General features: G+C 40.6%; 1 protein-coding gene across 5 annotated transcripts in view; it reads left to right on the top strand.

The window, feature by feature from the left end:
- The window catches only part of LOC132882168 (NACHT, LRR and PYD domains-containing protein 12-like), a 547,173-nt gene that overhangs the window by 309,883 nt on the left and 209,614 nt on the right, over positions 1-27,676 (top strand). Inside the window, exons 9-11 of one of the 5 annotated variants that reach the window (XM_060915438.1) lie at positions 11,467-11,583; positions 11,982-12,098; positions 14,543-14,596. The exons of the other annotated variants lie outside the window; for them this stretch is intronic. Of the exons in view, the coding sequence (XP_060771421.1) occupies positions 11,467-11,583; positions 11,982-12,098; positions 14,543-14,596 (288 nt within the window). The remainder of the gene's footprint in view (positions 1-11,466; positions 11,584-11,981; positions 12,099-14,542; positions 14,597-27,676) is intronic. 5 annotated transcript variants of the gene reach the window in all.

Genomic DNA, 27,676 nt, shown 5'->3' with positions numbered 1-27,676 from the left:
TGATAAGGTTAATGATGTGTGTGTGTGTGTGTGTGTGTGTGTGTGTGTGTGTGTGTGTGTGCTGCTGTGTATGACAAAGAAAAAAAAAATGCGAGCCAGCGCTGCCAGCGCATTACACTGAGTGCAGCGGATCACCACTCCAAGACGGCGGCGCCGCGTCTCGTCAGCGCTTTTAGAATTTACATTGGATGCTCCGTCTACGTAATAGGATGTCTATGTTTTTCATCCCTGGCCCGTTTTCATGCCTGGATAATGAGAGAGAGAGAGAGATTTATTTTCCTGCCAATCTTCTGTTCCGCACTCCAGTCCAGTAGGTGGCGGTAACGCACCTTTAAGCTGGCTGCCAACCGCCATTCAACCCAGAAGAAGTTGTTGTTGTTTTGCAGAAGTGAAAGTGTTTCTCTTTCAGCCTCGACGCCGTTTTGTTGCTGCTGGAAAAATAAAGAAAAAACTCCAACAGCAGCCGAAACGGGGACATTAATGTCCCCCAACATGGAGTGCTGAGTAAAAGTAAGTGCTGTGTTGGAGAGAAATGTGGTTGTATTTGATTGAGCTCGTGTAAAAACAGCAGTAAAACTGCGGAACTGAAATCATCTTCCCTGTAAAGCTGCTGTTTATCGGCTGTGTGTTCTATATTCGAGTTTCTCTCTTCCATTTCTCATCTATTAAACACTCAGAGAGTTTGAATGACAATGAATGTAATTGTACATGTCGGCCTAAAGGGCTCTTTCCAGGCCTGGAATTGCGTCATTTTAGGGGCGGGGCCACGTGGCCTTTTGTGCTGTCAATTTTTTGAGGGCATCGAGGCCATAAAATAAAACAATGATTTTAAGTTCACGTCTATAATGAATTTAATTTAAGGACTAATGACTCTTCTGAGGAAGATTGGAGTCTCAGTCGAAACTATCAGGCAGGTAAAGAAACATCTCCTACACTATTATGTCTGAAGATAAGAAAATATTGAACACATCTAAACTTATCAATCCATCACTCACTTCAAAAATTGTAAAACTTATTAAACCTATATCCTCCCATAATTTTTGTTCAATTGACACCGACTGTGCAAGAGCATCTTCAGACTGTACTACTACGCAGATTTTTGATTAATCAAAATTGAGCCGGGGGCGGCACGGTGGTGTAGTGGTTAGCGCTGTCGCCTCACAGCAAGAAGGTCCGGGTTCGAGCCCCGTGGCCGGCGAGGGCCTTTCTGTGCGGAGTTTGCATGTTCTCCCCGTGTCCGTGTGGGTTTCCTCCGGGTGCTCCGGTTTCCCCCACAGTCCAAAGACATGCAGGTTAGGTTAACTGGTGACTCTAAATTGAGCGTAGGTGTGAATGTGAGTGTGAATGGTTGTCTGTGTCTATGTGTCGGCCCTGTGATGACCTGACGACTTGTCCAGGGTGTACCCCGCCTTTCACCCGTAGTCAGCTGGGATAGGCTCCAGCTTGCCTGCGACCCTGTAGAACAGGATAAAGCAGCTCGAGATAATGAGATGAGAAAATTGAGCCTGGAGCACATCAAAATGTTTGACTGTAAATGGAACATATACTAGCATGCAGGCTACTGATTAACCCATAAGAGCCCAGACCGATTTCTCAATCAAGGAAAATTATTGAGGAAATAAAATGAACTAAATAGACGACAAAGAAAACATTTCTGACCTTTTATTTTTTTAAAATAGCACTTTCATGTCTCAAGATCTGAAATATTAAATTGCAAATTTGCAAAACACTGCAACACTATTACGCTGTTAACCCCAAAGTTCATTCTATGCAGACAGTTTGAGTAAATTCCACTTTTAAAGATTAGTTTTATTGCATTACTTAAACAGTATGAGTATATGAAGAGTATATGAGACAGTCATTGGGTTACTCATTTTTGTAATTTAAACAAACTTAAACTATCATGTTTTACCTCAGGCCACAGTGCTGCCCTGCTGTGATTGGCTCAAAACTCAAGACAAGTCTGTGCTTGTCCATTGACGGCTCCAGAGGAAGTTGCGCCATTTTCTAATTTACACAGAGCAATTTAAGGTCTTTGCACTTTTGACAGCAAGCTAATTAGCATTTGTTACCGGCTACAGTTGGTACTCAGCACGTTAAAAGTGGGTCAACGTTGTAACGACATAACGTTACTGTACAAGCAATGCTTATTTAACAGTAACAAACTTAAGCCCTATATGTTGAAATTCCTATCTTATTCGTTCGTTAATTTATCACACAGTCTTACCTCAGTCAACTTCTTCCCTCCTTCTGTGAAAATTCAACGTCTCAGACGCGGACACAAGTGGGTGGGGGATGTGTTTGATTAAGTCTCCTGGTTGGCTGGTGATAGATTGGTGTCATTATAGAGGGGTATCGCGTGATGTCACCATACCGTGAGATTTTGTTAGGGCGCCATATTGGAAGACCTCAAGTACATACATACATACTCACAATATAAAACAAACTACGAGCGAGAGTGAAGTGACACGATGGCTGATAATTCTGGTTATGTGAGTACATTACCAGCTGCAGAAAGGGCACGGTATGTGGAGAAAATGGCTGTGATTGATGGGTTTGACCCATATGATAAGACTCGGGGCAAGAGAGAATGGAAACATAAGGAGGACCTGACACCAATTCTGCCATCTGTTTGCTACCCAGACATTGTAAACTATTTGTTGTTTACACCCAGTGCCTACACTGCTGATGACTTGAAGGCCTACAAAGGGCTACAGGCTTACAATTATGTTGTTAGTGGCTTGGTTCGTGATATTACAGCTGTTGTTAAGAATAACCTACACATAGTTATGGCCAAGGTAATCTTGTTGATATTTATCTTTTAATAATATATCTTTTCAGTTGAAAAATTAATACTTTTTGTTACTATTTAGGTATCCATAATTTAGGTTAATTTATCCAAATTATACATATGTATTTATGATATATGCCTACACAACAACTATGCTTTATTTATATAATAGGAGGGAGAGCAAGCCCCAAACCATCCTAAATTATTATTATTATTATTATTATTATTATTATTATTATTATTATTAATAAATTGTAGAAGTCTGGGAGGCTTGCTCCTCGTACAGTTATCAACTTGGGGCCAATTTAGCATGTTTTAAATCTGAATTTCTTGCGTTTGCTTACCTCAAAGTGTCCATAGATCATGCACAGACTTATCCATTATATCCACAGTTTTTTGCCAAGTCTCACACAGGTTTCTTTCAAGTCTACTGTTGGGCCAATAAATCATAAATAAAACAGCTCAGATTTGTTTAAGTCGTTTGCCACTCCACTTTATTCTCGTGGGTTCACATACCGCTGCTGTTATTTCCCCCTAATCATGAGTTTGTTGGTCTTCCAATATGGCGCAGGGTCTGTTTACTTCCGGTTTCGGGTGACGTCAGTAATATCCCTCTATAGCACGTCGGAGCGGTTCATGCCTGGCTCGAGTCCGATCCACCACTGATGAGTTGCCCAATAAGAATCCAGAATGTCATCAAAAGACGTATTTTTTTTCTCAGTAGACGCAGGTGACGTTAAAGCCTATTGGCAGTCACGAGGCAGACTACAAAACCACAGGGCATCAAGGCCACTGTGGCCTTATGGCAGATATTTCTTTCCAAGGGCACAAGGCCAAATTGAGGGCCCTCGTGAAATTCCTGCCCTGGCTCTTTCCTTTCCTCTGTTCCTTCTGCAAGCTTTCATTGTATTTCGAGCCTGCTTGCTTTGCAGATTTGAGCAGTTTTCCAGACACCTCCGCCTTGTAACACTGTGTCAATAAACTCGTTAATCTTACGAGACGTCGGATTCACAAGTGTTTGGTGAGACGTCTGACTCCTAAATTCGGTCTTGATGTGACGCACCATGCTGAAAGCCCTTTCCACATCACAGTTGGAATTTGGCAGCAGCAGCTTCATCAGCTGACAGAGCTCCCTGACCCTCACCTGGCCTGAGCTCACAGATGTGACTTTGGACAGCTTCCCCCAGAACTCATCAACTGGGAAATTCTTATAATTTGGCACCAGTGCTTCCAGGTTAGATGAGACATAATCCAGGACTTCTAAATGGAGTTGTTCTCTGGCATTGGCCTTCATTACATTTGGAAATCTCTCTGCCAAAGTCAAACTCTGCTCTGGTTTCACATCATCATGGTTCTTAGGATTGACCACTGACAGATTCGTCAAGATTTGATCTCTCACTGGGAATTTTTCCTTTATTTTTTGAAACCTTCTGACGTAGAATGCTCTCGCATCTCTGTAGAATTGCTTTGTCTTGTGACTGGAGAGTGCTGATTTTCACATCGGAAAATCACGTATTTGACAGAAGATGGATACGATGTGTTAATAGTACCTGAAGATACAGCAGTAATTGAACAGTGTAAATTTTGCTCATGTTGTGGGAGAATCTCTTTCAGATCCTATAAATACAGAAAAAAACGATGAGTTGAGGGAGAGAACAGGATGGCGTGTCCATTCCTTTGATACTGAAATCATGTTTTTAGATGTAATATAACATCACACGTGTTTCAGTGGACAAAAAGGTAACGACAAGATTCAGAAATACACAGGGAAGTTTATCACAGAGTGATTATAAATTAATCTCGCAATGGCCTTTTCCTTCGTGCCAATTCCGTGATTACTATAGGGACTTTACCTTCAAATTTCAAACAGGTTCAATTCACCTTAAAATCAGCTCTCTGTAAAGGGACACCGCAAGAAGATCATAGGTTCTGGAATTTTTGAAAAAATCTTTTATGGTTGCAGAGATACAATGATTTTAGGAAAAAATAAATAAAAACTGTAATTACGTGTTGACACACACACACCACACACACACACACCACTTAACGTTATAGCTCAAAATAGAAAGGGTGCACGTGGTCTTAAGCCCTATTCGCACGGGATAAGTATTACCTGTGGACCTCTGGTAATTCGGAATAATTGCAGAGAATGTCTGAGTTCTTTGTCTCGTGCGAATGTGCCATGTCCGTAATTTGCCAAGTAATAATTCCGCCGCGAATTACCTACTGTGTTTCGGCAAAACACAGATGTCCAGTGGTAATACAAGTCCCGTGTGAATGCGCATGTCTGTGTTTGTAATTATTAAACGCGCATCTCTTGTACTTTTCTGGAGTGAATAATGGAGGATACGGGCGAAATTTTGATAAACAGCATTTCAGGGGCAAGTGGTAGTAGGCCTATCCCGTATTTGAACCAGATAAGCATTTTGATCTCCTGTCTACTAGTGTTGTGACGTTCGCGAACGAACCGATTCTTTTGAACGGCTCCTAGGCATGAACGATGAGAACCGAGTCTCAAGCTGGGGGAGCCATTCTTTCTGTCGTTCTTTTTCTGTACTGTGTTTCAGATGAAAAAGCTTTTGCCCAAGGACAAGAAGTAGGCTAAACAGCATTTGCCTTTTATTTATTCAAGTTTTATCTGTTTGCCTAATAGTTCAAATTGTTTTGTATATAGTTTATAATGTTGTTGTGTGATATTAATGATAATATTGTGGGAAAACTACTTTGCATGGACGTTCATTTAATTTATTCTATCGTCATTTTGTTTGTTCTATTTTTGTGTATTTTATTTATTTATCTGTTTGTCTAGTTGTATCTATTTTTCTAATAATAATATATTTTTTGCATTAATAGTTTGTTTTTTCCTATTAAAATAATCTTGTGTTCTTGTTAACTTTATCTATTTATCTGACTCAAAATAATTAATTTTTCTTTTGTTTCAGACATGTAAAAGCTTTTTACCTTTACCTGACATGTTTCGACGGTGTAACTTCCGTCTTCATCAGAGGGACCCTCTGATGAAGACGGAAGTTACACCGTCGAAACATGTCAGGTAAAGGTAAAAAGCTTTTACATGTCTGAAACAAAAGAAAAATTAATTATTTTGATTTAAGAAGAAGACATAATGAACGTAATATATTTATTTATCTGACTGTTTAGTTGTATCTATTTTTGTTACAATTTCAATATTTTTAATATAAAGTTTGTTTTTTTCTATTAAAATGTTCTTGTGTGATAACTAGTTCTTGTGTTATATTTATTGTAGTTGTATCTATTTTATATCTCAGACTTAAATATTTTTGTAAAACAAGTGTTTTTCTATAAAATATTCTTGCGTTCTTGATAACTATGTTCTTGAGTGGGTTTTTTTTTTTACAGAAAAGCCGTTCTGCATGGACATTCATTGAAGCCCTCATTGTTTTTTAATGGTTATTTATGAGCGTTTAGGGGTTACAGTAATGTAAGTCTAGGTTGCTTTATATAAAAGGTATGTCCAGAAATATTGATGTCACTGTCTAAGCAGAGGGATCTGGCTTCTTTAGACACTGTCTTCTTAAAACTGAATAAATATTTAAAAAACAGCCAAATGAGCCAGTCTTTTGAACGGCTCTTTTCAAAGAACGGATCACAAAGATGCGGATCCCATCAAAGAGCCATAAATCCCATCTCTACTGTCTACAAGACGAAACAGGATGCTGTGAACTTACGACACATCCGGTCACAATGTCTGTAAATTCAGTGAATTACAGACTTTTGCTTATCCCGTCCGAATGCGCCACACAATAACACAGAGGTGCGGGGGTAATTGCGAATTACCAGAGGTCCATAGATAATACTTATCCCATGCGAATCGTACTTTAATTGGTTCTGTTTGAACCAGAAAAGGTTGTAGTTTTATGAGCGACTTAGTTTTGGAGGTGAATCCTCACAAACTCCTGCCTGTTGCGCGACACCTGCTCCTGCCGCTCCAGCACTGTAAAGTGAAAGTCATTTATTGCCATTATTTAGCCTTGTGCCTAACAAGTGTGCTTAAAAAGATAATTACAAAGAGACGCTGCTTTATCATAACCGAAAGTTCAACACCAAATCAGTTTAAAAACAAAACAATGATTTGTACCATGTATTAATTTCCTGGGTTCCAGAAAATGGCTGGAGCAGCTGCTGCTCTTCTTCATGCTCTGTGCACTGACCGACTGATCGATAGGTTCGGGATGAAGCTTGCTCGCTTGCTCTAGATTCCGTGAGATTGTATGTAATTTGCGGGCATCAGGGAGCCGCTATCAATATGTGGGAGACTCCTGGAGCTTGCGGGACACTTGGGACATCTGTAACGGCATGTTTGTTTTTGTCTTTTCTAGGAGTGAAATTCCTTCCAGCAGAAGAGATCTGTGTCTTCAGGAATCAGCAGGGAGTCCATGAGCTGTGTGTCCATACACTAATATTCAAAAATGGAGAGCCGGGATCTGGACACAGATAATGTGACCCCACCCTCAAAAAAACGGTAAACTGCCATGTTCTAATATTTGTCATTAACTGTTCTTATTTTTTTCGCGGTCCAAATCCTGCGCTCTGATTGGCTGGCGAGCGGGTCCGTATCCTACGTTACGGACCCCAGTTACGGACCTCTGGCGACTCGCTTGTTCACAACAACAAAAAACATAGTAGCATTTTTTTTTTGTCAACATTTCTCTTTTTTTATGATTTATTTATAAGATTATTAAAAATCTTAATTTTTGGCAGCATTTCTCAGGAGAACAGCATTAATTTTACAGCATGGATAGTGATAACGACAGTGTTCACAGTGAAAGCGAGTTTTACTCCCCTGAGGAAGAAGAAATAAAAGAAAACATTTCAGGAGAAATCTAAAAACCTCTAACTTGCTAACGCCGAACAAAAACATGGCTGAATCCTGAATGACTCCTATTTGTATAAATAGGGGACTACATAGGTGGCAAAATGTAGTTTTTTTTTTTCCTGCCATGGAAGTGCACTTGTATACCGAGGAGGAAGCCATTTGCATTACAGCCGTGAATGAGGATTCAAAATGGCGGCTCGCCTCGGCTCGGTTTCCCCTTTCGGGCGCTCTTGTTTTCTGTTAGAATTTGGTACAGAAAAAAAAAATATATTATTTACCAGCTTAAGGTCGGTCCGTGTGGTGAAATACCGTGACCTCGGCCCTGAATACTGCTCAGTACTTTTAAGACCTTGGTCACAGTATTTCATGATACGGACCTCCCAGCTGGGAAATAACATATATATATATATATATATATATATATATATATATATATATATATATATACAGTGGGGCAAAAAAGCATTTAGTCAGCCACCAATTGTGCAAGTTCTCCCACTTAAAAAGATGAGAGAGGCCTGTAATTTTCATCATAGGTACACTTCAACTATGAGAGACAGAATGGGGGGAAAGAATCCAGGAAATCACACTGTAGGATTTTTAATGAATTAATTGGTAAATTCCTCTGTAAAATAAGTATTTGGTCACCTACAAACAAGCAAGATTTCTGGCTCTCACAGACCTGTAACTTCTTCTTTAAGAGGCTCCTCTGTCCTCCACTCGTTACCTGTATTAATGGCACCTGTTTGAACTCGTTATCAGTATAAAAGCCACCTGTCCACAACCTCAAACAGTCACACTCCAAACTCCACTATGGCCAAGACCAAAGAGCTGTCAAAGGACACCAGAAACAAAATTGTAGACCTGCACCAGGCTGGGAAGACTGAATCTGCAATAGGTAAGCAGTTTGGTGTGAAGAAATCAACTGTGGGAGCAATTATTAGAAAATGGAAGACATGCAAGACCACTGATAATCTCCCTCGATCTGGGACTCCATGCAAGATCTCACCCCGTGGGGTCAAAATGATTACAAGAACGGTGAGCAAAAATCCCAGAACCACACGGGGGGACCTAGTGAATGACCTGCAGAGAGCTGGGACCAAAGTAACAAAGGCTACCATCAGTAACACACTACGCCACCAGGGACTCAAATCCTGCAGTGCCAGACGTGTCCCCCTGCTTAAGCCAGTATATGTCCAGGCCTGTCTGAAGTTTGCTAGAGAGCATTTGGTTGATCCAGAAGAGGATTGGGAGAATGTCATATGGTCAGATGAAACCAAAATAGAACTTTTTGGTAAAAACTCAACTTGTCATGTTTGGAGGAGAAAGAATGCTGAGTTGCATCCAAAGAACACCATACCTACTGTGAAGCATGGGGGTGGAAACATCATGCTTTGGGGCTGTTTTTCTGCAAAGGGACCAGGACAACTGATCCGTGTAAAGGAAAGAATGAATAGGGCCATGTATCGTGAGATTTTGACTGAAAACCTCCTTCCATCAGCAAGGGCATTGAAGATGAAACATGGCTGGGTCTTTCAGCATGACAATGATCCCAAACACACTGCCCGGGCAACGAAGGAGTGGCTTCGTAAGAAGCATTTCAAGGTCCTGGAGTGGCCTAGCCAGTCTCCAGATCTCAACCCCATAAAAAATCTTTGGAGGGAGTTGAAAGTCCGTGTTGCCCAGCGACAGCCCCAAAACATCACTGCTCTAGAGGAGATCTGCATGGAGGAATGGGCCAAAATACCAGCAACAGTGTGTGAAAACCTTGTGAAGACTTACAGAAAACATTTGACCTCTGTCATTGCCAACAAAGGGTATATAACAAAGTATTGAGATGAACTTTTGTTATTGACCAAATACTTATTTTCCACCATAATTTGCAAATAAATTCTTTAAAAATCAGACAATGTGATTTTCTGGATTTTTTTTTCTCATTCTGTCTCTCATAGTTGAGGTATACCTATGATGAAAATTACAGGCCTCTCTCATCTTTTTAAGTGGGAGAACTTGCACAATTGGTGACTGACTAAATACTTTTTTGCCTCACTGTATATATATATATATATATATATATATATATATATATATATATATATCTGAAATATGGAGTGAGTAGATACGAAAAGAATAACTAAACACAGATTTATCCTCAGAATGAAAAGTTCTCAGTCACCACTTTAAACATTCAGATTCTGTTCACTGTCAGTAAAATGATGTTCTTATAAAATAATAAAGCAGTTAAACAGTAAAGAGTAGGTATGAGACGATACACTAAAGCCACGATACGAGTCGTATCCCAAAACAGGCTTCACAGGACCATACTGATGAGATGGAGAAAGATTATTTGAAAGTAAATTTCCTTTATAAAGGGAACCCACGGCGAAAAATAAACAGAGGAGAGAAATATTACATATTTTGCACGAATGCATTTTGACTGCACTGTATTGTCACACTGTGTTGCATAAATCAGTGCTTTAAAATTCTTTTTTATTCACGCTCACTTACGGGTGCAACCATATTTCCATTTTGTGGGCGGTGCCAGAGGTCAACATGCCGTAGAATCATCGATAGGTTTCCTGTATCTTGATTGGCTTGCTGCTCCTGACACTGCGATGTCGTCGGATGAACAAAACATTGTTGAAAAATAGCAGGGTGCAAAACCTGTGGTTGCAAAAATAAAATAATCACCGTGATAATAAGGGAAAGTGTTTTTTCTGTGTTCCATTGCTGACAACCGAGCGACGTAAACGACTTGCTAAACAGTGGCTACACAACTTGGGAACAGGTCACACTTTAGAAACTCTCCTTTGGCAGAAATTCTGTTTGTGAGGACCATTTTGAGTCCGATTGCTTTGAAAGGAATCTCCAGGCCGAGCTCTTGGGCTACGCAGGTCACGTTTGACTCAAACTCGATGCTGTGCCAACAATATTCCATCACCGTCTACGGAAAAGGGATTCAGGCCGTGCAAGCCGATGAGCTGGAATAGTACAGACGTTCAAAGAGGATGTATATATTTTGGCACTGCCTAAAAGCAGAGCTCCAGATGAGTGTAAAATGTGTTAGTCAAGAATCCCACATGATTTTTATTTTTCAAGCAAATTAAAAACCCATCTATCTTCTGTAAATAAAGAGAGAAATTTAATTGTGCGGTGCTCCACGCTTCGCCTACTATAAACTCTCACTCAGCTTCGAGCTGTCACAAGCCTATATTTAGACCATATACACTATTGTGGCACACTGCATGTCTATATCTGCATTAACACATGCAATAAATAAATGGGCTCGTCCGTACCGCTGTCCATACTGACTTGAAGATAACTCTTTTTCATCTGACTAAATCCAGGCTCACAAGTATGTTTACATTGCCTGCACTTAACTTCCGCTACCTGGCCATCAGCGACTTGACGTCATATTGGTTGCCCATGTGCAATAAAACTTGACGTGTTTTGGACCTTTAAGCGCTTAAAGCTACTTATGATGGCTAATCAGGTGTCTGCACTTGTGTGTGTTATTATAATTTGGGCTTGTACTATCGATATCGATCATGTTTAAATGCTGTACCGGTCCCCTTTAATGTAGAAAGATTGTTTGATGGTAAATTGTGCTTTAAATGATTAAAATCCCAAATTAGTGTCGTCACATACACTACTCCCTCTGCTGCTGCTGCCGAGTGTGTAAGAAGAGGTGGAGGTCATAATGAATATTGAACAGAAATATGGTGAAATACGATATGATACAAATTCATCTCGCCAGTATTTTGTGTCGGAATTCTGTGTAAGAAAAACTGTCTCATGTCCACTCTATAATGCTGTACAGTAAAGTCCAGATGAAGAGATCAGACTCACCAGAACCCAGCTGTGTCTCCATGAAGAGAGATCGGTCTGTGGAGCGTCCCTGGAACTTTAAAACTGGAAACCCGTCACCTGGACACAGGTAACATCCCATAATTCTCAGAGTTAAAGTCACTGCAGAGTGAAAGGCCGTGTTACACATTCCTTTATCCAGTTCAGATCATTAGCAGAATTTTGATATTTATCAGTTTGTTCTACTTTAATTAGGCCATAATCCTGCTACAGTACTTTCAGTAAACATTTTAGAGTAATTAATATCAATAACTGTGCAGTTCAGTGTTTCACAGTGTCACGTACATCATAAGGAAGTAAATTCATCTGGATGTGGCAATAAAAGTCAGAGTAATGGTGAACAAAATCACTTAAATAAACAATAAAGACTCATTCCACTGTTCACTGTTGGTCAAATTAAGTCAAAATAACAAATCATTCAAAAAGTGTAAATGGTTTATTTAATGGCCTGTCTATAATGTTGTACAGTGAAGTCCAGATGAAGAGATCAGACTCACCAGAACCCAGCTGTGTCTCCATGAAGAGCGACGCGTCTATGGATCTTCCTTTAAACTTTAAAACTGGAAACCCGTCACCTGGACACAGGTAACATCCCATAATTCTCAGAGTTAAAGTCACAGTAATGGATGTGCTCCACTGTCATTAGCAGCTGTTTTGATGTTTATTATAGTTCCTTGGTCTTTAGTGATGCTACAATGCTTTCAGTAAATGCTTTAGAGGAAATAGTGTAAACATTTATTCAGGTGAAAATGTCTTATGGCTAATGTTTTGAATGCTAAAGCCAGAAATGGTAATATAAGCAAAAAGAACTGAACCAGCTGAAATTCTGATCTCTTATCTCATTCATCTTTGGATCTCAAACCCAAATGTCTTCAGTGTAAAGCAAAAACAAAAGAGCTGGCCTTGCTGTTCCAGTACTTTTGGAGGGGACTGTCGGAAGAAGAAGAAAAAATTAGAAGCCCAAAATTAAAACGGGGACAGATTTTTCTCCAGATCCACAATGTTGATGTATTTAGCTCTGTGTTCTCTAAATAATTATTCACTTGCTCCATTTATTTCAGTAAAATTGGGACTAAATCTAGCCATGAAAGTGTTCCAGATTTTCCCGGAATTCCGGATTTTTCTCCAGATTTTTTTCCGCGAATGACCTGGAAATCCTGATATTTGACAAAACTCTTGAAAATCTCCGGTTTTCCAAATGGAGAAATTTATTTTTCAGATTTTTCGCGTTCCTAGACGCGGCGTAATATTTTGCATCGTCCATGCGTGGGCGCAGTCCTTAACTAGCCCAAACACAGTTCATTGATTAAAGACAGGTGTTCTTTGTTAACGGCGCACGTGCCAGAGCTCGTTAGGCGTGCCTTCAGGTGCACGTGCTAAGGCGCGCAGGACTGACACCGTTCTGCGCAAGCGCAACACAATCGCACTAGAAAGCATGTTCAAGCTGCCAGTGTAGCTGCAGTCTTTTTAGTTGCCAATTACGAGTATTTTCTCTTGTGTTAATAATTTGCCATGTCAAAACAAGCAAAATTTTCCTCCTTCTTTCGACGTGAAGAGAGGTAAGCAATTTATTATATATATATATTTTTTCCCCATCAAAGTTGCATTTTGTGGTTTCGAAGCTAAGTTTTAGTGCCGTTTCTAGAACACAACATCAAGAAAACGTGGAAGAAACTGCAATAATGGAAGGGACGGTTTCTAAGCTGCCTAAAACTAGCAATGGGAATTATTTTTTGTTACATAATGCACTCAGGCTGCCAGTCAGTGTGTGACACACACATTTTGATTACTTTATTTGGGAGGACCAATAATTATTGAAAAAACAATACAGCACCCCAAACAATCTTAAAGAAGCAATGATGTGTCTTCTACATAAATACCAAAGTTATACTGGTCTACAGCCTATTCAAGGGTACAAGTGACATCTCCTTCTCCAGATATGCAAACTGCCTATAAGTGCAGACAGTGAACAATACTTAGCTCGCTGCTTTGCTTTCTTTTTATTTAAGCCGGCTATTTGCAGACCTCTGACACACAGTCTATGAACGTGACCAAGGCTACCATAGATGAGTGCCACCATAGATGTTTTATAGCCACTTTCTGTCAATGCATGAATTATTAGTTGATATTTCACACATTTTTCAGCAAAGCACAAATCCATATATGCGTCAAAACAGCATCCTATTTCCAATACCGTGATGGTCTTTGAAGTCTCATCCACAACAACAATGTCCGGGGTATTAGGACAGTCTTTAAGGACAGTGTCCAGAGAATCATTGGTGGTCAATTTGGAAAACCAGTTGGATTTTATTTTTCTGTCCGTGTATATGTGCGTTGTTGGTCCATGCAGTTTACGCAATTCTGTCGCGGTAATGTCCACAATGCGGTTGTGACGGGCGGTGTACAGGCCACACCCACACACACCCTACGCCCCTGATTTACATGAGAAATTTGGTATTCATTGGTGTTTAAATTTACAGACAGTACTAACTAATGTAAACAATCGGCTTCAACTCGCATGAATCTGAATTGGAAATGTTTAGTTCACTTTAGCTTCTGCAAATGCACAACTCTACTAAAAGATTGATAAACGAGACTCAATGTCCCCAACATTGAAACCTGAAAGCTTTAGAAACTCTAACAGACCTTTACTTTTTAACAGTACTGTTTTGGGATTTTGCTGAGTTTACCTTCAACTGTCTGATTTTTTTCAAAGTAATGAACTGTGTAGCAGGAAAATCACCGCGTTTTCTAAATGCACTCCTGAAAATTACTCATTAACTAGGGGAATTAAATTTGATATTTTTGACATGTTAATCATTAATGTACATGAAAGAAAAAGGCTTAAAAGTTATAACTTGTTTTAGTGAAAATAAGTACTAAAATGCGCTAGAATGCAGGGTTTTGCGTGTTATGTTATTAAAATATTTTTGGGGGACGTTGCTCCACTTTCATCTGTATAAATCTGAGACTCCAGTATTAAAGGGATTAAAGTTGTTGTCTTTAACAGCTCCTATTTTTGTTGCCAGTGTTTTACAGAAGGCAGGAGACAGAAGAGAAAAGATCTTCATCACAGATACAGGGTAAGATCAAACCCAACAACATGACCGTGACACTGACGCTCTGGTATTCTAAACCTCTCTGCTGTTATTATCTACAGGATTAGATTATAGAAAACATCACTGAGCTCAATATAAAATCTGGAGAGCTCATAGGCTCGTCAGGGTGAAGCCAGCTGGCCGCCATCTTACCACTCCCATCACGGAGCGGAACTGTCATTTAGACGACTGGAAGCTCCACAAAATTGGACGAGTTATTTATGTAGTCGGTGAGAAAAATGAGAAGAAAAATGCCTCCATGTGCAGCAGTGAACTGTACAAATCGTCAGGTCAAAGGTTGTGGACGAACATTTCACCTGTGAGTATTGATAGCTAGCGTGTGATCATTTTTACACGAGTGTGCACAGCGCCGTTTGCGTGGACCCCCGATAGGAAGAGAGGAAAAACTCGTCTGTTTTTGTTGAAAATCTGACCTTGATATCTGGGATGAACACACTGTCAGATTATCGATGGAAATGTTCCTGACTAGATCAAAGCCTCTGTCTGTCTATAAAATATAAAAAAGGAAGAAGAAATGTATGAAGGGGAAAGCGACAGGAACTGAAATAATCTCCGTAAAAATAATTATAGAGCGGTGGCTACAATTATCGACACCGTAATGATCTTTTGTTCGTTGCAAAAGTAGAAAAGGCTTTCAATCTGTAAATTGTGCATGAATAATTACTCAAACTTCCACTGGGAAAAAATGAGTTGATTCCTGATTATTTAGCGTATCAGATCACATGACTCTGTTCCACAATTATCAACACCTTTGTCCACAGTTATTGACATTCAGATGATTTTACAGAGCCTAATCTAGGGCGCGTAATACACGTTTTTTTATCTGTCTGTCACACATCCACTTTTTGGGCGCGAGAGTGATATCGCGTATCTATTCATTTTGTCGTGCATTTATAAGTAGAGAGCGTGTAGTCGCGTTTTACTGAATCTTGTGCGTATCAATTTGTCAGCACCAGCTAGCAACCACTGCGGTAAATATAGCGTTGTTTACACACCAATCGGAAAATATTGGAAAGGACCGAAGTGTTCCGAATGGTTTATTTAGCGGGTAAAACAGTTTTGTGAACTATTATATCATTGGTCACTGAACCGGAAGACAGTGTATCTCAACCAATCGTGTGAAGTGTTTTAAAAATACCCAAAAGCACATGGCATATCGTTCTGTCTCATCCAAACATAACATTCAGACCCTCCAGGATTTCGCAATTTGCAACATCAACGCAAATTCAACCAATCCCCGTGAATTCAGAGTGGTGTTGCAGTTCTATCCAATCTTATTTTTTTCGCGGTCCAAATCCTGCGCTCTGATTGGCTGGCGAGCGGGTCCGTATCCTACGTTACGGACCCCAGTTACGGACCTCTGGCGACTCACTTGTTCACAACAACAAAAAACATAGCATTTTTTGTCAATGTGGCCAGATTGTTAAGGATGGGACTGGACACAAAATTATATATGTAGGATCTTTAATACCCCGACTGACCCAAAGTAAGGACAGCATTAATTTTATAATTTTGAGACAGTTATTAGTCACATTTGAAATAAAAGAATAAAACAAATTATTTTCCCTCTATACGGACTGTCTTATGACTCCGTCAGAACAAACCCCCCAAAAAAAATCAAAAACAGACAATGCAGAGCAAAACAGACAACAGCAGTGGTCGTATTTCCACTCCTAGCTTGCAGCCCAAGGGCCTCACCCCCCACCGGACGCAGCACACACAGTTCTCAGTCTCCCCTGCTAACCCGTGGTCATCCAGGTCAACTCCAGACACAACGGAGACGAGACAAGCGCACACGTCACCGATGAGAAGCAAGCGCAAAATCCCCAGTCACGGCCGTCCGTCGGTCACTCAGTCACTCTCCAAACATGTACTCTTCCCGCAGCACACAGCTCACTTAGCTCTTCTCTTACACACCTTCGCTACTGCCCACGTTAGGAGGAATGTTTTCGCGCGCACCAAGTCTCACGTGATTTCCTTATTCTCGCGAGACCCCTCCGATCCGGCCGGCCGCGCCGTGACATCACACACTACCAGGGCACAACCGATACAAAAAAAAAAAAACCACAGTGCCCCCTATCCATCTGGCTACATCATCATTTCTCTTTTTTTATGATTTATTTATAAGATTATTAAAAATCTTAATTTTTGGCAGCATTTCTCAGGAGAATAGCATTAATTTTACAGCATGGATAGCGATAACGACAGTGTTCACAGTGAAAGCGAGTTTTACTCCCCTGAGGAAGAAGAAATAAAAGAAAACATTTCAGGAGAAAGCTAAAAACCTCTAACTTGCTAACGCCGAACAAAAACATGGCTGAATCCTGAATGACTCCTATTTGTATAAATGGGGGACTACATAGGCGGCAGAATGTAGTTTTTTTGGGGGTTTTTTTCTCCTGCCATGGAAGTGCACTTGTATACCGAGGAGGAAGCCATTTGCATTACAGCTGTGAATGAGGATTCAAAATGGCGGCTCGCCTCGGCTCGGTTTCCCCTTTCGGGCGCTCTCGTTTTCTGTTAGAATTTGGTAAAGAAAAAAATAAATATATTATTTACCAGCTTAAGGTCGGTCCGTGTGGTGAAATACCATGACCTCGGCCCTGAATACTGACCTCAGCCCAGAGGGCCTCGCTCAGTACTTTTAAGACCTTGGTCACAGTATTTCATGATATGGACCTCCCAGCTGGTAAATAACATGTATATCTGAAATATGGAGTGAGTAGACATGAAAAGAATCACTGAACACAAATTTATCCTCTGAATGAAAAGTTCTCAGTCACCACTTTAAACATTCAGATTCTGTTCACTGTCAGTAAAATGATGTTCTTATAAAATAATAAAGCAGTTAAACAGTAAAGAGTAGGTATGAGACGATACACTAAAGCCACGATACGAGTCGTATCCCAAAACAGGCTTCACAGGACCATACTGATGAGATGGAGAAAGATTATTTGAAAGTAAATTTCCTTTATAAAGGGAACCCACGGCAAAAAATAAACAGAGGAGAGAAATATTACATATTTTGCATGAATGCATTTTGACTGCGCTGTATTGTCACACTGTGTTGCATAAATCAGTGCTTTAAAATTCTTTTTTATTCACGCTCACTTAAGGGCGCAACCATATTTCCATTTTGTGGGTGGTGCCAGAGGTCAACATGCTGTAGAATCATCGATAGGTTTCCTGTATCTTGATTGGCTCGCTGCTCCTGACACCGCGATGTCGCCGGATGAACAAAACATTGTTGAAAAATAGCAGGGTGCAAAACCTGTGGTTGCAAAAATAATCACCGTGATAATAAGGCAAAGTGTTTTTCTGTGTTCCATTGCTGACAGCTGAGCGACGTAAACGACTTGCTAAACAGTGGCTATACAACTTGGGAACAGGTCACACTTTAGAAACTCTCCTTTGGCAGAAATTCTGTTTGTGAGGACCATTTTGAGTCCGATTGCTTTGAAAGGAATCTCCAGGCCGAGCTCTTGGGCTACGCAGGTCACGTTAGACTCAAACTCGATGCTGTGCCAACAATATTCCAACACCGTCTACGGAAAAGGGATTCAGGCCGTGCAAGCCGATGATCTGGAATGGTACAGGCGTTCAAAGAGAATGTATATATTTTGGTGCTGCCTAAAAGCAGAGCTCCAGATGAGTGTAAAATGAGTTAGTCAAGAATACCACGTAATATTTTTTTAAATTTTTTCAAGCAAATTAAAAACCCATCTATCTTCTGTAAATAAAGAGACAAATTGAATTGTGCGGTGCTCCACGCTTCACCTGCTATAAACTCTCACTCAGCTTCGAGCTGTCACAAGCCTATATTTAGACCATATACACTATTGTGGCACACTGCATGTCTATATCTGCATTAACACATGCAATAAATAAATAAATAGGCTCGTCCATCCCGCTGTCCATACTGACATGAAGATAACTCTTTTTCATCTGACTAAATCCAGGCTCAGTGTGTGTGTGATCATTTTTACACATGTGTGCACAGCGCCGTTTGCGTGGAGCCCTGATAGGAAGAGAGGGAAAAACTCTCTCATAGTCTTGTCTGTTTTTGTTGAAAATCTCTGAACTGTACGAATCGTCAAGTCAAAGGTTCTGGGTGGACATTTCACCTGTGAGTATTGATAGCTAGCGTGTGATCATTTTTACACGTGTGTGCACAGCGCTGTTTGCGTGGACCCCCGATAGGAAGAGAAAAAAAACTCATCTTGTCTGTTTTTGTTGAAAATCTGACCTTGATATCTGGGATGAACACTGTGACTGTGTCCGATTATCGATGGAAATGTTCCTGACTAGATCAAAGCCTCTGTCTGTCTATAAAATATAAAACAGGAAGAAGAAATGTATGAAGGAGAAAGCGACAGGAACTGAAATAATCTCCGTAAAAATAATTATAGAGTGGTGGCAACAATTATCGACACCTTAACGATCTTCTGATCGTTGCAAAAGTGGGAAAGACTTTCAATCTGTAAATTGTGCATGAGTAATTACTCAAACTTCCACTGGGAAAAATGAGTTGATTCCTGATTATTTAGCGTATCAGATCACATGACTCCGTTCCACAATTATCGACACATTTGTCCACAGTTATTGACACCGTTCCATAATTATTGACAATCAGATGATTTTATTTTAAAAAAAAATCAGTATGTACTATTAAGTTCACAAGACATGGCTTGAATTTAAAAATTGTTTTACACAGACTTTTACTAAATATAAAATCTTTTATATAAATATATGGATGTTGGTGTTTACATAAATGAGGATGTAATTCTAATGTTTGTAAACAAATCAACTGATAATGTTTAACCTGCGTCAGGAAATCTTTTTGTTCCACTTTCGAAGTATTTTTGTAGTTCACATTTTGTTAATCATTCGTTGTTGTTTGTATTAATTTCTAGTTTTGTCGTTTACCAATAAATGTCAACAGGCAGTTGGCATTGTAACCACATGAAAATCCAGGTCAAAGGTCGCATGTCATTCCTCGAACCAAAATATAAAATGTCGACTGATATTGTGGTCTAATTCTATTTATTGCAATCAGATTCCAAATACTCTATAAACATTTCATTCTGTTCTGAATCAGAAAAAAAATTATAAATCACAGCACTTTTTTTTTTAAAGCACTTCATCTACTTCTACAATGTTACACAGAGATCGATCCATAACAGTCGTAAATGTCACTTAATCCCACAGGGTGTCGATAATGGTGGACACCGGTGAAAGTGATCACTATTATCGACACCTCACATGACCTCTCAAACGCACGTTTAGATACAAAATGGCGCCTGTAAATGAAAGAGTAAGAAATAAAGTAGGTTTCGATGAGGAGATCATGAAATATCAGTGAATTTGATCAGTAAAAACATGTCCATGATCTTTCCACCATGCTTACCTGCGATGATGACGTCCGGGTTTTCCTCAAACTGCTGATCGTGCTAAAAGAAATTCCGTCTCAGGTAATGAGCTGTGTCATCAGACGACAAGATCAAAGGGTGGGGGTGGCGTCTTCTGGTTGATTTAATAAACCAATAATAACTGCTGTAAATGAAACTCAGCTTGTTTGTTTTTAAATTGGTAAATCTGAAAAGGTGTCGATAATTATGGACTGCTGGTAATTGTAGCTGCCGCTCTAGTAGTAAAAAAGAGCCATGAAAACAAATTATCAGAGACTGAACTGGAAAAGGGAAAAAAAACAATAACAGTGAAGCGGGGTGTGATAAAGATATATAAGGAATGGGGGCAAAGTTGAGAAAATAAGAGGAGGTAATGAAAAGGGGTGGAGTCAGGAGATACTTTTCTTGGGGCAAATTTGATCAGATACCACGGTTTAACACACAAGCCAAAGACATGCGATGGGAGTGGTAATATGGCGGCCAGATGGCTTCACTCGTCTCTACAGCGGGGAATAGGCTCTGAGCTCTCCAGGTTTTATATAGAGCTCAGTGGAAAAGATACAATCAAATCCGGTAAATCCATAGTGTTAGCATCCTAAAGAACGGTTATCTGTGGGAACCAGTCAGAAAAAACTGTGATGTTAAACTGTAATAATTGGAGCCCAGGTCTCACCACGTCTTCTTATTTCACCCCGTCACACAGACACGCCCCAGAATCTCCTGCTGCAAATGAATTCCAGAAAAAGTTCAGATTAAATCTGATGAAGAAGTTTCAGTGTTTAAATGGAGTGATGATAAAGCCGGAAACGCGAGCGCTCCTGAATGAGATCTACACCGAGCTCTACATCACAGAGGGAGACAGTGGAGACGTCAATAAAGAACATGAGGTGAGACGGATGGAGGCAGCGTCCAGGAGAAAAACAACAGAGGAAACACCAATCAAATGCAGCGACATCTTTAAGCCCTTATCTGAAGAAGACGAACCCATCAGAACTGTAGTGACAAAGGGCGTGGCTGGTATCGGAAAAACAGTCTCTGTGCAGAAGTTCATTGTGGACTGGGCTGAAGGGAAAGCAAATCAGGACGTCCCCCTCATATTTCCACTTCCTTTCAGAGAGCTGAATCTGATGAAGGACCAAAACCTGAGTCTGCTGGAGCTCCTTCATGTCTGCTTTAAGGAAACCAGAGAAACAGAAATGTCCAGGTTGGAAAAGGTTCTGTTCATTTTTGATGGATTGGACGAGTGTCGTTTCCCTCTGGATTTCCGGAACACAGTGAGAGTGTGTGATGTAACTGAATCAGCATCAGTGCGTGTGCTGCTGATAAACCTGATCAAAGGGAATCTGCTTCCCTCTGCTCTCATCTGGATCACCTCCCGACCAGCAGCAGCTGATCAAATCCCCTCTGAGTACGTCCATCGAGTCACAGAGGTACGAGGGTTCAGTGACCCCCAGAAGGAGGAGTACTTCAGGAAGAGGGTCGGTGATGGGAGCCTGGCCGAGAACATCATCACACACCTGAAGTCATTAAGAAGCCTGTACATCATGTGTCACATCCCAGTCTTCTGCTGGATTTCAGCCGCTGTTCTCGAGAGAATGTTGGGTGAAGCAGAGAGTGGAGAGATCCCCAAGACTCTGACTCAAATGTACACACACTTCCTCATCATTCAGACAAACGTCATCAGAGAAAAATACTCAAAGAAGCAGGAGAGTGATGAAGAAATGCTGCTCAAACTGGGAAAACTGGCTTTTGAGCAGCTGGAGAAAGGCAACCTGATCTTCTATGAGGAAGACCTGAGAGAGTGTGGCATTGATGTGACAGAAGCAGCAGTGTACTCAGGTGTGTGTACGCAGATCTTCAGAGAGGAGCCTGGGCTTCACCAGAGTAAAGTGTACTGCTTTGTTCATCTGAGCATTCAGGAGCATCTCGCAGCTCTGTATGTGCATCTGACCTTCATGAAGGAAAAGAGAAATGTTCTTGATCAGAGTCGGTCCTTTGAGACAATTTCAGATTTACACGAGTGTGCTGTAGATCAGACGTTAAAATCTGAGACTGGACATCTGGATCTGTTCCTCCGCTTTCTTCTGGGTCTCTCACTGGAGTCCAATCAGAAACTCTTACATGCCTTAGTAACACAGACAGGAAGTAGCTCCCAGAGCAAAGAGGAAACAGTTCAGTACATTAAGGAGATGATCAGTAGAGATTATTTTCCTGCAGAAAAATCCATCAATCTGTTCCACTGTCTGAATGAACTGGGTGATGATTCTCTCGTGGAGGAAATCCAACGCTACCTGAAATCTGGGAAACGAAGTGAACTCTCTCCTTCACAGTGGTCTGCTCTGGTGTTTGTGTTACTGACTTCAGCACAGGAGCTGGAGGAGTTTGATCTGAGTAAATATACCAGTACAGAGGAGATACCAGATTGGGTTCGTGTGAAGGTGATGCCTGTGATTGCAGCATCCAGAAAAGCCGTGTAAGTAAAGCTGAATAGAACTGTTCTACTGTTCCACTGTTAGAAAGAGAGAAACTGAAAGCACTTTGACAGAAACGCACTTTGGGATGTTTTGAGTTTCAGGAGATCCAGAGTGTGTTAATACAAATAGATCAGTAGATAAATGAGGGGAAAACAGCTGCATGTAGAATTGAATAAAACTGAAGTTCAGCTATTAAAGAAGTAGAAACCAGTTGGTCATTTCAGGAGAAAAATGTTTACGTCTCACATTCTGCCATTTTGTCCCAAGAAGTGTGGAAGCTGTGAGCTGAAGATGGAAGTGACAGCCAGCTAACGAGACTCACAAACACCACATTTCCAAAACTGAACAAATAATCAAACAGAACTTTATACTTACAGTTTATTTACAATATTTACAAATTACACCACTATTGCAGGCTCCGATGTCCCGTAAACATTGAGGGTTTTTTTTCTGTGTAAAACCTTCACTGAGTGCAGTGTGAGGGTTTTTTGTTCACATCCCTCCACATTAAATTTGTGTTGTAGCTGAAATGTAATTACACAGACGCTGGGCCTGTAGAGCCATGTGGAGTTTGCAGTAATACAGAATTATAATTCCACAAAACTTTACTGTTATTAATGACCTGATAAATAGAGGATATTACACGGTGGCACGAAGATCTGAAATTTATCTTTGAGTGGTGAATGTACATATCACGAGTGAGCGAAGTGAGCGTGTAATGTTCTTTATATTATATGGACACATCCACAGAAAAATACACAAGTTAATCAAAAGAGTTTTTTAATTTTGAACCGGTTCGCCATTTTGACAACGCGCGTCTAATCAGCGGGGAAACGCTGGGAGTGACGTCATCAGAGTGAAATATGACACAGACACGAGTGTTTTACTGGGAAATCCGCCGCTCGTGTTTTTCATCCGAGCTCCATCCGGGACATGGAGAACCAAAACCGAGACATAAATCTCTATCTGTCACTCGTGAGGAAATCAGTGAATTGTTTTGATAAATTTGGGGACTTTTTGTTTGTGTCGATATAATAAAAAGAAAATCACACGTTGGCTTGAAGATCTGAAGTTTATCTTCTCGCGTTGAAAAATATTTGACTTGTTCACTTCGCTCACTCGTGATCTATACATTCACCACTCGAAGATAAACTTCATGTCTTTGTGCCACCGTGTAATATCCTCTGTATGTGTCACTCAGGTCCAGGATGTGTTTCATATGAAAAATACGAGTGGCGTGTTTCCCAGGAAAACACTCGTGTCTGTCTAATAAAAGGTTTTATTCAGGTGGTGAAAACAGCCTTTCACAGAGCGCTTATTAGAAGCACTATTCTTATTTATTTTTAAAACATCACAAGGTCGATCGAAAAAGAGTTTGTTTCCGGTCGCCCGTCCAACCCTGAACATTTCTGAAGTGTTGGAAAAATACAAGCAGTCTTTTTTTTTTTTTAAAGTATCAAGCATTTCAAATGATGGAAAACGTTTACCGCTGCTCAGAAACAATCGCAGCTACGGGTGCAGCCATATTTGATGTACCACGTGACTACAGCGATAACACGCGGGAATTCAACGTGATTCTCGCGGGAAACCAATTGGCGACAAAATGGTGATAAACGTAACGCAAACACATGCGATATTTAACGTTCACTTCACATGCATGAAAACCAGTCACAGCCAATATAAAACTATCCCATACTCATCCCTCCACACACAATCCCAGTCAAAATCACACATCAGCATTCGTGTCCGCCTGCAATTATAGCGCCACTGAAAAAGGTGCTCAGGTCAGTGCAGACATCCCACTTGAAGATCTGCTGGAAAGGTTTGAGCATTGATTCAGTAAAACTGTCGTGTAAGTGGCAGTAGACGGATGTCATCGCTGGAAGAGTGTGTTTATTCTAAAAACAATAAGCAGGTATACAATTCCAAAACATTGGGAAGAATCAAAATCGGAAGACGAGCAAAGGTCATGTGATCTACAGACAGGCGAGTCGAGGCCGAGACAAAAACCGGAGTAATAACACAAAGAAAGGCTCGAGAAGGTCAGACATGAGTGCACTGAGCGGTTACTTCACAAAGTCTGTTTGTGTTCAGTCTAGGGCTGAACGATTTTAAGAAATAATTGAATTGCGATTTTTCTGGCAGATATTGCGATTTCGATTTCAACCACGATTTTTTTTCTTTAAATCAAGTTTCAGTGCAAATTAATTAATACAATGAATTCCATAAAGCTAATGCAAGAATGAAAACTGAGGTCAACAGATTTCAAATGTAGGCCTGTTTATTAACATTGAGTGCCTGAGGAACAAGTTATAATAACTTAAAATAAAAATAAAAAGAGAGCCATCTTTCTTAAGTAAACTTTTGCTTCTTTTACTTTTCCCATCTACAACATATCAGACATAAAAAAAGGTTGATCAATGGCTCAGCAGCATCAAAATATTGCACTTTTGTAAAAGAATGTACATAAGCATTATAAATTATAACTAGAGCCAACAATTCCCCTGTGGGAAATAAGAGTGATGCAGTGGCTGTAGCAGTCGCTATTGCAGGGCCCCTCCCTCCTGTGTGTGAGAGAGTGAGCGAGCAGCCCCTCCCCCACCGGCGCGCTCAGACACAGAGACCGAGAAAGCGCAGTTTCTCCTCACAGTGCTCCCTCCAAACAACGGGGATTTACACGAAAACGGAAGGAGATATTCACAAAATTCTTTCACACTGAGTGCCACAAGGCTTTCCTGAACGTAATTTTTTGTCTGTAGTGTAAAAAATGAGGACAATTTATTGACGAAACAAAACATGGGTCAGTTTAGGAGCACTGAGAAAAACCGCAGCTTTGACGATCCCAAAATCATGTTGTCTGAGATCACGATTTTCGGTCGAAAACGATAGATCGTTCAGCCCTAGTTCAGTCTGTAATTGTTCCTTGAGTCACGCACTGCTCGTTGAGAGTGCGACTGCACGTGGGCGCCAGTGATAGTTTGTGGCTGGGGGGCGGATGTGACAAATCGTTATTTTAATGAATATTAAACTGAATCTCTTCCATGTCATTTTAAAACGAGACCCGAAACTGACATTAAAACGTGTTTAAAATGTATTGGATGTGATTATTTTCTCAGGGTCACTGAATGTGAATCCTCTCTCACTTCTGTATTGTTATTTTAATAGTTAAATAAGACGCTCGTACGATCAGTTAACAGTCAGTGTCGCTTTACTCGCGCATGCTTAAGTTACGACAACAACTTTACCACAGCCCACAATCTGTCAACTCCAATCTGTCTTACGACAGCTACTGTTATCAACACATCTTCATGCTCATGCATTCATTGTGTAACTGATGAAGCAGAACATTATGAAGTGTTGATGTTGCGTTTGTGGGATTAAACATTGGGTGGTGGTGTATGAACAAAGAAGAAAAACACCTCAAAAAGTATTAATTTTATTTTCATGAAATCATGCATATAATTATAAATTTCCATCATAACTCAGTTTGATATTTAGTCACCAAATTGTTTGTACGTACCAATTTAATACGGTTCTGAAAGAAAAGGAAAAAAAATCTGACCATCGTACCCTGAATTTTTTGAGGTTGTGACAGAAAACCATTCCATTATCCATCCATCCATTATCCATCCATCCGTTATCCGTTACCGCTTATCCTGTGCAGGGTCGCGGGCAGGCTGGAGCCTATCCCAGCTGACTATGGGCGAGAGGCGGGGTTCACCCTGGACAAGTCGCCAGATCATCGCAGGGCTGACACACAGAGACACACAACCATTCACACCTACGGTCAATTTAGAGCCACCAGTTATCCGAACCTGCATGTCTTTGGACTGTGGGGGAAACCGGAGCACCCGGAGGAAACCCACACAGACACGGGGAGAACACGCAAACTCCACACAGAAAGGCCCCGTCAGCCACTGGACTCGAACCCACAACCTTCTTGCTGTGAGGTGACAGTGCTCACCACTACACCACCGTGCCACCTCTGTGACAGAAAACACAATTTATTATTTTTTATTTTTTGCTTGGCCTAATATAAATTTATTCTGCGCTAATTATTCTGTTGCTGTTGTAATGTCCTGACAGCTTTTATAAATTGTAACTTTTTTGTTGTGTTGACCTTCTCACAGCTTTTATTCTTTTTCATGCTGTCGCTCTTTGGTGTGTTTATTTGTCTCTGAAACAAAAAGCTCTGTCTCAAACTTCAGTGTCCTTTTCTGGGAGAGGTCTTTACCCCCCACACACAGGGAAAGTCAGACGGAGACCCAACACACAGAGTGTAAGGGGAAGAACATGTCCAGTCTGTAAATCACTGGCACCAGGAACAAATAAGGAGCACCTGGCAACACACACACACACTGCTATCCAACGAGCTCATCATGAGTCGCTCCATAAAACCCCTTCAGCACGGGGCTGGTGATCATTTCAGTCGCTCACTAATTCGAGAACAAATCCAATGTCTGAGCTGTTCAGATAAATATGACTCTGCCTCTAACTCTGCCTGCTTCATCTCAACCTGACTTTGATCATTTGGGTGAGTTTATTATGTTTTATTTTATTTCCTTCAGTATCAGTTGTGATGGAATTGAATGGAGCAGCGCTAAAGCTCTGGTCTCAGTGCTCAACTCAGAAACCTCCAATCTGAGAGAACTGCATCTGACTGGGAGGACACTGCATCTGTTTGGGAATAAACTAGAAGACTCAGGAGTGAAGCGTCTCTGCGCTGGACTGGAGAATCCTCACTGTAAAGTGGAGAACCTGAGGTAAGATCATCTCTTTGTGTACATTATTGATTTTCAGTTGAATTTGACTGTAACAGTCCAACATGCAGAACAAATATATTCCTCATTAAACTCATCACTTCTGCATTAAAGCACTAATTAAACACACTGAGAATTTGACAGATGGGGATAAAAATACAGTTAAACCAGGGTTTTCATTAGTATGGAAAACAGATGAAATGTTGCCCTGGTGGGAGGACCAGGGGGGCGGAGCCCAGAGCCGAAAACGAATTTTGCAATTTCTAACAGCCAGTCGTTAGCTCTCCATGGTCCATCTGAAATAGAAATTCACGTCATTCCTGGGTCTCATGGCGATTACAGTTCGTATGCCACAAAACCCAATCAAGATTTGGGAAATCAGAACAACACCAACGCTTGTAG

Source organism: Neoarius graeffei, chromosome 2 (genome assembly GCF_027579695.1).
Source record: "Neoarius graeffei isolate fNeoGra1 chromosome 2, fNeoGra1.pri, whole genome shotgun sequence".
In the NCBI taxonomy this organism is placed as follows: domain Eukaryota; kingdom Metazoa; phylum Chordata; class Actinopteri; order Siluriformes; family Ariidae; genus Neoarius; species Neoarius graeffei.
This window is presented reverse-complemented; position numbering and strand designations above follow the sequence as displayed.